Source organism: Silene latifolia, chromosome 8 (assembly GCF_048544455.1).
Source record: "Silene latifolia isolate original U9 population chromosome 8, ASM4854445v1, whole genome shotgun sequence".
Classification (NCBI taxonomy): Eukaryota; Viridiplantae; Streptophyta; class Magnoliopsida; order Caryophyllales; family Caryophyllaceae; genus Silene; species Silene latifolia.
Window position 1 is genome coordinate 31,828,086 of NC_133533.1, and position 12,825 is coordinate 31,840,910.

General features: G+C 31.9%; 1 protein-coding gene across 2 annotated transcripts; it reads right to left on the bottom strand.

The window, feature by feature from the left end:
- Positions 1-8,772: 8,772 nt before the first annotated feature.
- On the bottom strand, positions 8,773-12,256 carry LOC141596704 (LIM domain-containing protein PLIM2b-like). Of its 2 annotated transcripts, XM_074416935.1 has the most exons (5): positions 11,887-12,256; positions 11,662-11,761; positions 9,757-9,785; positions 9,555-9,644; positions 8,773-9,216 (listed from the first exon to the last, which is right to left on the bottom strand). In XM_074416935.1, exons 1-5 carry the CDS (start codon positions 12,019-12,021, stop codon positions 8,929-8,931), a joined length of 642 nt encoding a protein of 213 aa, XP_074273036.1. In that variant the 5' UTR covers positions 12,022-12,256; the 3' UTR covers positions 8,773-8,928. The 2 variants fall into 2 exon arrangements, with proteins under 2 accessions (XP_074273036.1, XP_074273037.1); XM_074416936.1 differs by lacking the exon at positions 9,757-9,785 and having other exon boundaries at positions 11,645-11,761; positions 11,887-12,242.
- Positions 12,257-12,825: the final 569 nt, after the last annotated feature.

Here is a 12,825-nt window from a genome sequence, read left to right on the forward strand (position 1 = left end):
TGACAAGTGTTGCTCTATATATTTTGAGTGTGTAACTTTAAACTTTGATGTGCTATAACTGGAGCGGGTGATTAGGAATTGGTCTCATGGCAGCGTAACTTTGAACTGCAGTTGGTGTAACTTTTAGTAACACCAACGTTAGAGTTACACTATCATAAGACCAAAATCTCTCTGTTTTATTAGATAGCCAAACATTGTGTTACTTGAACTTATTTTGGATTACTTATGTTATTTCAAGTAATAGTTACACTTATTTTCAAATAACTGGTGTTAACATTTACACTTGCCATCTCAGCAAATTTATACTTCAAGTATCTTCACATTTACACATACTATATCCTCACATTTACACTTTGAATATCTTCACATTTACACTTCCAATTTAGTCAGATTTACACTTTATTTGTTCACATTTACACTTCTCCTATATTCACATTTACACTTTCTATTTGTTCACATTTACACTTTCTATTTGTTCACATTTACACTTTTTTTTGGTTCACATTTACACTTGGGCTGTCACCACATTTACACTTCCTATATCCCCACATTTACACTGAAATTCAATTTAATTTCAGTGTGTTTACATTCACACTTTCAGTATGATGAAGTTGACACTGACAGTGTTAACATTTACACTTTAAGTGTGCTAACATTTACACTTAAAGTGTAAATGTGACTAAGTTGCAACTGTGTTAACAGTTACACTTGCAATTTAGTCACATTTACACTTTGAAAAAACTATGATTATAACTGCGAAAAAATAGTCAACCATTACACTTCATTAGTGTAATTTACCATTACACTTCATTACTGTAATGATTACACTTGCAAACATTGCCAACCAAAGTACAAAACATTCTTTTCTAAGTTCAAGATTGCCAAACAAAATACATTTCAAAAAAAAATATGTCCACAAATTGATCACTTTTTCGATAACACAGCCTTAATTTTGCGCTTCTTTTGCAACTTATCCCATAAATCTTCTTTTCCAGCGATAAACCCATTCAACTTTGCTTCAAAAATGTCTCTGTTGACATTTATGTCAGCTAGAACAAGAGTCGCCACCAACTCGACTACCAAGTACCGTCGATTCCTCTTCCTCTCCAAGTCTGGATGATCAAAAGGTTGACCCTCGTACATCAGCATATACATCATACAGAAAATCCCTGATTCTGTTATGTTAGGAAGCGGTGCACCACCCTGTGCCACTTCACTGTCACCGCTGTCTGACAAATTTTTCAGCGCGTTATCAATACCAGCTGTCGCTATAAATTTCAACTGAAATGAAGATGAACTATCTTCAATTGACGGGACTACCACATCCGCATCCACCTTGTTCGCTACTTTTGAAAAAGACGCCTCCCCTTCACCAGAAACAGGCCCCTGTTCTTGAGCCAGCTCCATATCCATACCCTGCACAATCTCATCCTCACCTATCTGTACACAGCCCTCTGCCGCTTCACCACCACCATCCCCAACATCTGTCAAACCTTGCAGCGCATTATCAATATGAGAAGTCGAAATAAATTTTAGTTGAACTGAAGATGAACCATCTTCAGTTGACTGACCTACCACATCCGCATCAACCTTATTCGTTGCATCTGACTTACACTTATGAACAACATCTTGACTTTCTCGGGGCACCACTAGTGTCGGCACTTCCCCTCCCAAACTTTCCCTGCTCCTCGTTCAATGAGGGCTTTGTGTAAGCTTCTTCAACTTCATCCGGGCTATAAATTTTCTCTAGAATCGTAGGTCGATCGTGTATTGAGTCAAGTCGTCGGTTAAATCTAGCCCGCATTCCTCTTCCTCTCGTCGACAGGCTTCGTTAAGTTCAGCGGTGTTGTAGAAATCAGCGGTCTCCATTACCTGTGACATCGCCGCATCACCTGCTTTATCACCCAAATCAGAATCTTCTGCAAGTGATACAGGCTCTACAGTAGGCGTAAACTCGAACTTAGGAGCCTTGGTCTTTTTTTTTTCTTGTTTGCCTTTGTTTTTTTCTTGGTCACCTTCCCAACATCTGACAATGAGGGAGCGTTATCATTATACTTCTTCATTTGGGAAGCTAAATTTCCAACTTCTTCAACATATTCCTTCACCTTTACACCTTCAAAAAAAGCTTGCGTCGCTTGTGACGGAACAAGATCAGTTGAAGAAGTAGCACCTGTTGTTAAATTCTTAAGCATTGCAGCTGCATCTGTATACCAGGAATAGAAGGCCACATCGTTCCTTTGAATCTTCAAGTACAGCTCGTGTACACCCTACAGTTGGTAACAAAAAAAGATTTAAGAGTCTAGATACACAAAATATATGCTAATAATATATATATATATATATATATATATATATATATATATATATATATATATATATATATATATATATATATATATATATATATAGAGGCGGGATCCGGTGAGTTTGCCACTTTTCGTGAGTTACCCCCGCATTTATATACCATTGGATCTAACAAGATCAAGGGCTGAGATTAACCCACACAAAAATACACAACCTTAATTTTTATTTCTCTCTTCCAGTTCATTCTTGTTCTACGTTACCCTGCTTACTATTTTTTCCCCTCCCTTTCTTCATTCTTCCCCTCTTTTTTCCTATTTTCTTCCAATTTATGGCATAATCCAATCAAAGTTTCTCAATACTTGAGTAATTCAAGTTGAAAACACAAAATTAATTCATTATCTTCATTCAATTTGATTAATACACGCATCAATCGTCAGTTTTTACCCAAAATTTGCAGAAACCCTAGCGCAAATTGACAAAACGAAGGTAAGTGTAGATTATGTAAGTGAATATATGTTATTTTGCGAGTTATTTCAATTGTTACTCCGTTAATATGCTTGTCTATCATACCGTTGGCATTTGATTGGTGATTTATTATCATAATCCTGAAAAATTGTTGGTAATATAACTTAGCACACCAATTGTATGTTATAATGTCTAGTTCAATATAGAAACTCAGTTATTGTAATGAAGAAACGTGGTTATTTAATAGTTATTCAAATGCAGAAACTCAGTTATTGTAATGTAGAAACTCAGTTATTGTAATGTAGGATGTCAGTTATTGTAATGTATAAACTCAGTTATGGTATGTAGAAACTCTGATATTTGTAGTTATTGTAATGTAGAAACTCGATTATTGTAATGAATAAAGTCAGTTATTCTATATGTGATTCAGTTATTCACTCGTTAGTTGTTTAAACTCAATTACAGTTATTTTATAGTCTAGTTATTATAATATATTGACCGAGTCATTCTATATGATGTTCTGTTAAGTTATATTCTTCTTTTTGGTGATTTGCAGATTGAATCAAGATAGACGCGGATAATTGACGTTCAATGGAAAAATTGATGTATATACTTGGTCATTTGTTGTTAGCTTTCATCTTGTTTAATTGAATAGCTCAATTATTGTAATGTAGAAACTCAGTTATTGTAATGTAGAAAAGCTCAGCTATTGTAATGTAGAAACTCTGGTATTTGTAATTATTCCAATGTAGAAACTCAGTTATTGTAATGTAGAAACTCAGTTATTGTAATGTAAAACTCTGGTATTTGTAGTTATTGTAATGTAGAAACTCGGTTATTGTAATGAGTAAATTGTGTTATTGTATTAAGATGAAACTCAAATATATTCAAATATCTATCGTGTGTTTGTTTTCATCTTCTTTAATTGAATAACTAGTCATTTCCATTCAATCAATCATTGAGATTGGTTAATGCAATTGCAAAATCTGAAAAATGAAATAATCATATATAACATGGCTAAAACAAATCACGTACTTTTATTATATAACTATTTTGTTTCCAACACATTACACTTAAATATCTCCAACAAATTATAGCTAAGCATCATCATCATTACATCTAAGCATTTCAAATAATACATCTAACAATAGTACATCACAAATATTACATATATTTATCTCTATTATAACGTCTAAAAATATTTCTTCCAACGAGAACCGTGTCTTGCCGTTGTGTTCACGTTTCTTCCACCGATATTTCTTCCCGACGAGAACCATGTTTTGCCTATTGATGTGGGCTGAACTAGCAGACAACAAAAGCTCACTGAAAGAAATAAAAACAAAAAGGGAGTAAGTTATAAATTACTATACAACTATAAGCAGATTATATAAGACCACAACAATAATTACAAATTTAAATAACTAAGTTAAAACAATACAATAATTGAGATGTAATATTACTATAACCAACTTAAAAGCATTATATAAGAAGACGTCATCTTGCAACAACTCTAATTTGAAATAACTAATTTAAAACAATACAATAATTAAGTTTGAATAATACAATAATTCGGTTAAAGCAATACAATAACTGCACAAGTTATGATTAAAACATCAAAAAAAGTAAGCGCAAAATACAATAACGAGTTTGTATAATACAATAACCGTAAAACAACTATAAAATAACTGGATATTTTAGAGAAGTAAAGTATACTATTATAACCGATTATAAGCATATTATATGAGACCACAATAATAACTCCAAATTGAAATAACTAAGCTAAAACAATACAATAATTGAGGTGTAATATTATTATAACCAACCTAAACAGATTATATAAGAATACGCCATCTTACAACAACTTTAATTTGAAACAACTAAGTTAAAACAATACAATAACTAAGTTTGAATAATACAATAACTCGGTTAAAGCAATACAATAACTATTATTAACAGAATATATTCAAACATAGCAAACAAGAAGTAAATACAAAATACAAAATACAATAACTGAGTTTGAATAATACAATAACTCGGTTAAAGTAATACAATAACTGCTATTAACAGATTAACCAGAGAATTTGAGATATTATCAAAGATACAAAAAACACAATTGAATAAAAAAAAACCTACTCAAACACCTTACAAACAAGATGAAAATGCACAAATCATTTAGATTTCTCATCTCAAACTCAAAACCTTAGAAATTATTGGCAAAAACAATGAGAGAACAAGTAATTTAACAACAAAGACATAAGAACAAGCAGATATACAACGAATTAACGAAAATGAAACGAACATTAGATAAGAACGATAATGAAAACGCACAAATCAGATCTGGAAAAACAAAATTAGTACTTACCTATTGTGAAATTGAAGAGAAATACGAAGATGAGGCGAAAGTGACGACGAAATCTCCTTAATTGATGACGAATTTGAATGAGTATGATGAAGACGAGTTTGTTAGCTGTAACTTGAACGAAATTGATGAAGATTGAATTTCATAATTCTTATCGATTCTTTTTTTTTTTTTGTTACGGTTTTTTTTAGAGGTTGAAGGAGGAGAGAGAGTGATTTTTTCTAATAATGGGAGATATTGAGGAAAAAGTGGGTATTTGTAGGTTGGGTAAGATCTAATCTCAGCCATCCATCTTAGATTAGATTAGTGGTTCAGATTTAGAGGGGTAACTCACCAAAAAAACCAAACTCATATGATCCTATTTCTATATATATATATATATTAAAAAAAATATGCGATTAATTAAACATTCATAACATAAATCTTACATCTACAGCCCTAACTTTCAACTCATCGTCATCTTCAACACCGGGAGGGAGTTCAATCTGAATAAACTTCTTATCGGGTGATGTACCCGACGTTGAAATCAGAAGAGGCGTAGGGCTTGCCAATGGCGCCTTGGGCGCCCCAGCTATAGCCAACATCGTATTACCAGTGTCCTTCTCATCAGGGGTCTTGTTTTGACATCGCGGGTACTTCACCTTCGACAAAGTTAGTCGACCCAGTGGACCCACGTCCAGCTCATCTTTTAACCTCTTCGATAGAGTTTTCAGATCCCAATGCTGAATAAGTGGAAGGCCATCTGGGCAACTCTTGGCACGGTAATCATACCACTGAAAATAAGTAATCATAAGGAAAGGGATACAGCCAAGCAGATGTGACTGCACGCTGCGAGCCTCGGCTGCAGCATTAGCTAAACATTCTAATACATACGAGCACCAGGCATACTCCGGTATGGCACTCACATCTTCAACCACTTTCAAAAGTTTGATTTCAATGTCGTTGTTCAATGTCGGTGTAAGGAATGATGAAATGCTAAGAAGCACAAACAGGCGGCAGAATTCATCACCTCCATCTTTGAATTGCTTTGACTCAATATAATTGAAGACATCTCCTAAAGGAATAGAATCAGAATTTGATTTCACTTTGAACTTTTTGCGCCACAGTTGTTTTATGCGCACATATTTTTCATCTTTAGCACCAGGCATATGTCCAGTAGGTACTATTTCCATCTCTCTCTCACCAACAGGTAACATGAAACAGTCATAGACATCATACTTAGTAACCATAAACTCCTTCAACTCCGATGCCCTGAAAACATGAGAACCATAGCTGAAAGCCTCAAGAAATTCAGGAACATGTGAAAGCGGGAAACTTCTGAGTTTAAGATGAAGCAGCCCCCCAAATCCAATCCTCTGTACAGCGGCTCGTTGGGCAATGTTAAGCTTACTAATAAGCTTGTGAAGCCGGTTGGGGCGACACTTAACTAAAAGCTTGATAGGGGTAACTTGTGGTTGTTCTTCGCTTTCAGGTACTTCTCCATCAGATACCATCTGAATCAGTCACAAAAAGTACATAAGAAATGCACAATATCAGTCAACTTATAACAGTCTACACATTTACATTTACACTTACTCTATCCTCACATTTACACTTCCAATATCTTCACATTTACACTTCTAATTTAGTCAGATTTACCCTTTATTTGTTCACATTTACACTTCTCCTACACTCACATTTACACTTCCATTATCTACACATTTACACTTCCAATTTAGTCAGATTTACCCTTTATTTGTTCACATTTACACTTCTCCTTCACTCACATTTACACTTCCATTATCTTCACATTTACACTTCCAATTTAGTCAGATTTATAGTTTAACTGTTCACATTTACACTTACTCTATCCTCACATTTACAATTCCAGTATCTTCACATTTACACTTCCACTTTAGTCAGATTTACACTTTATTTGTTCACATTTACACTTCTCCTATCCTCACATTTACACTTCCAGTATCTTCACATTTATACTTCCAATTTAGTCAGATCTACCCTTTATTTGTTCACATTTACACTTCTCCTACACTCACATTTACACTTCCATTATCTGCACATTTACACTTCCAGTTTAGTCAGATTTACCCTTTATTTGTTCACATTTACACTTCTCCTACACTCACATTTACACTTCCATTATCTTCACATTTACACTTTCAATTTAGTCAGATTTATAGTTTAACTGTTCACATTTACACTTACTCTATCCTCACATTTACACTTCCAGTATCTTCACATTTACACTTTCACTTTAGTCAGATTTACACTTTATTTGTTCACATTTACACTTATCCTATCCTCACATTTACACTTCCAATATCTTCACATTTATACTTCCAATTTAGTCAGATTTACCCTTTATTTGTTCACATTTACAATTCTTCTACCCTCACATTTACACTTCCATTATCTTCACATTTGCACTTCCAGTTTAGACAGATTTACACTTTATTTGATCACCTTTACACTTCTCCTATCCTCACATTTACACTTCCAGTATCTTCACATTTACCCTTTATTTGTTCACATTTACACTTCTCCTACACTCACATTTACACTTCCATTATCTTCACATCTACAGTTCCATTTTAGTTAGATTTACAGTTTTAGTGTTCACGTTTACACTTAATCTATCCTCACATTTACACTTTGAATATTTTCACATTTACACTTCCAATTGAGTCAGATTTACAATTTATTTGATAACATTTACACTTCTCTTATCCTCACATTTACACTTTCTATTTGTTCACATTTACACTTTTTTTTGGTTCACATTTACACTTGGGTTGTCCTCACATTCACAGTCCCAATTACATCACATTTACAGTCCCCAAAAACAGGCTCGATTAAAACCCTAACAAATACATTGACACTACCCATCAATTCAGATTTACACTATGAATTTAATTAAAAATTCAAACACGCAATAAAATCACATAAATTGAAACACGCAATAAAATTGAAACACGCAATATAACAATTACGACTCAAGCATAATTTGCAATATTAAAAAATTACAACAAAGAAAAGAATAAAGGATGATCAATGAATTGCCTTCAAAGTGAGGTAAAGAAACAAAGATAGGAACTACAAGGGTTTGAATGCGATAAAATATAGAAAAGAAAATGGAACTGTTGTATTTGGTAAGGAAGATAAATGGAACAGTAAGGAATAGAAAAGAAATGAAGAAATGTGAGATGAAAGACAGGAATAAGGAAGGACGGTTTTTTGAAATTATGAGGAGGTTGTATGAGATAGTGGAGGGAAGTTGAATAACGTGCAAGTGATTTGATGGAGGAACATACATGCGAGAATGGAACAAGTAAGTCTAATAGGCTAAGGAGAGAGGTAATTAGTCTACATATTATTATAATGTTATAAGTTGCTTTTTGGTGTAATCTTAGCCATTCATCCTCACAATCTAAGGGCTCTAAATGGGACTTATGGACTTAATGACTTAAGGTGGACTCACTTGATCCTTCTTCTATATATATATATATATATATATATATATATATATATATATATATATATATATATATATTAGTATTTTAATGAAGTAATTATGTCTAAATAGGGCTGTAGGAACTAGTGATAAACGTATCTGAAAGATCCCCCTCAAAAGATGCATGAAAATACGAATACAAGTACGTATTGTATTATCATATTAGGGTTTAAAGTTATTAGTTACAAGAGAATTTTTTCATTAACTTCTATTATATATGTTTTCGATTTTTCATATCAATCTAGTAACAACTTAGACTTTTATTTCAAAAAACCGAGGCTAAAGAATATCAATATGCTTTAACTTCATCCATGCCAAGTTGTCCCTCTAATTCAGGCTGGGTGTCAGCTGGTCCGAGTACGGAGTTACTATCAATCAAGGTTCTCGATGAACAATTTTTTTTGGCGGCGGCAGCAAGAACATGATAGTAATTGCCCTTCTCCATAAAAAGTTGTTGAAAGTGATGCTTGCAATACAACACTCCGTTAAGAGCAGCATATGATGAATGTGTCAGGGGACATCCTCCTATTGCACACCTGAAGCATGGTTTATGGTAGGATTCTCCTTCCATTGTTATCTATAAATAGTAAAGGTAACATAAATATTAAGGTTCTTATAAAATAATACTATAATTATATATCCAATCATTTTTTATGTTTACTTTTGGAACAAAAGTCAATGAAATGAGATATGGTATGCTTTATAAATAATTGTAACGAAAGATGACGAAATGGCTAGATAAGAAAATGTAAACTTATCATTGGAATGGCGGAAGCAAATAGTTATAATACGGGTGATTGGTTACTTTGATGATAATTTTGTTTTCGAATATATTATACAAAATTTATTGTGAAGCTTTATACAGAAAATTTATGATTGTATCGTAAGACTTTTGTTAATGATTAACTTACTAACCTTCTCAAATGGGTATACAGTCTTGTGACAAGTTGGACATTTCTCTTGGGTTCCACAGAACAAAGCAGATAATTTATTGGGTGTCTTACTCTGATGAATAATAATGAAAAGAAAAATTATGCATAAACGAATTAATACAAAGAAGATAAGTGTAACCATGAGTTATGATGAATTGGGCAGCACAATAAGGATAAATACTTACATATTCACTTTGCTTATCTGTTTTTACCCCTTCAAAATAAAAACGGAGCATTGTTAAGAACATTAAATAATTAAGGGAGTATTTGCATTGTTGTCACTTCAATTTAAGTAAATGGTTTTTCCATAATTTCAATTTTGTATATATACTATTTCAATTTGGTAGACTAAAACTTTCTAAAATGGAGGAATTGAAGTTCCTATGGCAAGTACTCATATAACGTGTCAATTCACCCACCAAAAACACCTTGATTATTCCCTCTTTCCATATTATTCGATTATTACATTATCCCAAATAAGTTCAAGCAAATTGACCTAAATTGTACATATGTTTTTAACTACATGAGATATAGATCCTCCATGCTTCAATGATGTATATTAACCAAATAAGCACAGACAACTAATTATAGTTATTTGGGTTGCTTGATTGCCTCAAACACACGTAAATCATACGAATAGTTTCCTATGAATTACAATTCGTTGACGTTTTTTCGTTGCTCATTATTTTAAAAAAATTTGAGGAATTGAAAGTTTCATAAGAAATTAGATAGCATGCGGTCCTTGCACGATGTGGGAATTAACCACTTGATCTTTCACATTTCTTATGATTTCTTTATTATGACATTACTAATATACCCTCACATAAAAGATATATACTCCCTCCATTATTTTATATATGTCATTCTCACATTTCGAGACACTCACTTATCTCTTCAATATCTCTCAAAATATATAAGCTAATAATATGAAATGTATACTCTTTTGAAAGCAAACTTTATGACGAATCTAATGATATATTTTTCATATTTTTTTCTAAAGTATATTTTTGGGTTTTTTGTCGAAAACTACCTTATATTTAGGGGTATTTGTAAAAAGACTACCTTATATTATTTTTCTTGTATTATACTACCTTTGTTTTGTCCTTTTTTGGTCAAAAACTACCTATGCTGAAAGTAAGACGAGATTTGGTCCATTTAGCGACATTAACTTATCTCACATGACTCTGTCTACATTTAACAACAATAATCAACTGCGTCCAAACCACAATTTAACTTCATGTAAGCAAAATTTATATTTTCACATTTCAATAATAACTACGAACATTTACTAAAGCTTAAGCATAAGTATATCATGACTTCCCAAAATCGGGCCTAAGCAAGATTAAAGCATAAAATAGTCAAGTAAGATAGGTTCCAGGCAGGAATTAGAGTAAGTTTGTCTAGACTCTTAGTGTAGGTAGTTATAATAAAGAAAACAAAGGTAGTTGAAAACAAAAAAAATAATATAAGGTAGTTTTTTTACAAATACCCATTAATATAAGGTAGTTTTCTACAAAAAACCCTATATTTTTATATAATTGAAAGTCAAAGGCTTACCTCGTAAAACAAAAACGTCATATATAGAATAATGGAGGGAGTGTATCATTTAAAGACTAATTTTTATGAAAGGTTTAATGACATTTACTCACAAAAACATGGGATTTAGTTTCCTTGATAATGCATATTCCTTGATATCAAGGAAACATATTTTGCAATCACAATTTGTAGAAATCATATTCATGAAAAATTTGATTTCCTATATATAAAAATTTTATTCCCACCTAAACCAAACGACCATATTCTCTGTTTGTGAGAAGTTATCTCTATTTTATCTCTGTTACCTCTTATTACTACACATTATTAAAATTTATTTTTATAGTGAGTTTAAATATTAAATTCTCTATGAAAAAGTGATCTAAGAAACCGCGCTTTCGCGCGGGATCTACACTAGTATAATCTATTGAAAGAACTTTTAGTGTGAATTTAAGGTTATAAATGAGCACATAATTCTCTTTAGTTATTATTTTTGTGAAATTTTTGTTAAATTATCTTGAATGGAGAATGAAATAAAACATCATATGACATATTACCTGAGTGAAAATTCTTTCTAAAATCTCCAGACTCTTTGAAAAGTTGTTCAAAATGTGTTTTGCAATAAAGAACTCCATCCATTGAGGAGTAGTTGCTCATCTATCATAAATCAAATTACAATTATGCATACATTAATAATTAATCATAATTATCATCAAATAATAACAAAGTAGCATATTTTATTTAGAGACTATCACAATTAAAGAATTTAAAGAAATATGTACCACAAGAGTTCCTTTGCAGTGAGTGCATTTAAAACATGACTTATGATAAATTATTCCATCAGCGGTAAGAAGATCATTAAAGTATACAGTTTTATCACAAGCCTTGCATTTATCAAGAGTCCCGGTAAATGCCATATTTTCACCTTTTCTATTTATATTACTAAGTATTTCTCTAAACGATTTTTATGAAATGAGTTTTATTTACTAGGGGATGGATGATGATCAAGAACACTAATTGATCATTCAATTTCCCCTAATAAACAGATTATTCAATGAGGTAACCTTTATTATTTTTTTGTTTTTTTTTTATATGGCTACCTTAATCTCAAATATTTTTAAAACTTTAAAGAGACATTTGTGTCTTTATCTCTTAAAACATATAAACATCCTAAATTTTGAGGTGAGAATTCAAAGGTAAAGCAAAAAATGTGGAAGAAACAAAAATGAAAGGTTGTGTGGTTCCTTCCAAATCAAATGATGGAAATTTAATATGAAACCAACTATATTGCTATTTTTGTATTGCTAGGATAACTCTCTTGTAAGTCGATAACAATCTAACATGATAAATTATTGTGAAACTTTTCACCCTAACAAAGGTACATGATAATTATGAAAGACAACAAAATACAATAAATTAGATACTAACATATAAAAACGAGTATCAATTAAAAGTGTCACAAATACATTTTTGAGCGATAAGAACATTAAAAACAAAAAAGTTCACATGTTTTATCCACTGGTGTGCTCTTATAATGAATAACTAGTTTTGTAACCCGTGAAAATCACGGGTCTTATATTGATTACTTGTTTTGGAATTCTTGTTATAAAGGTATTATAATATCGTTGTAGTGTAACCAACTAAAAAGAATCTCAATATTCATCATTTGATTTGATTGAAGGGTTAATAAGTCGGTAACATAAACAATTTTATATAGTCTT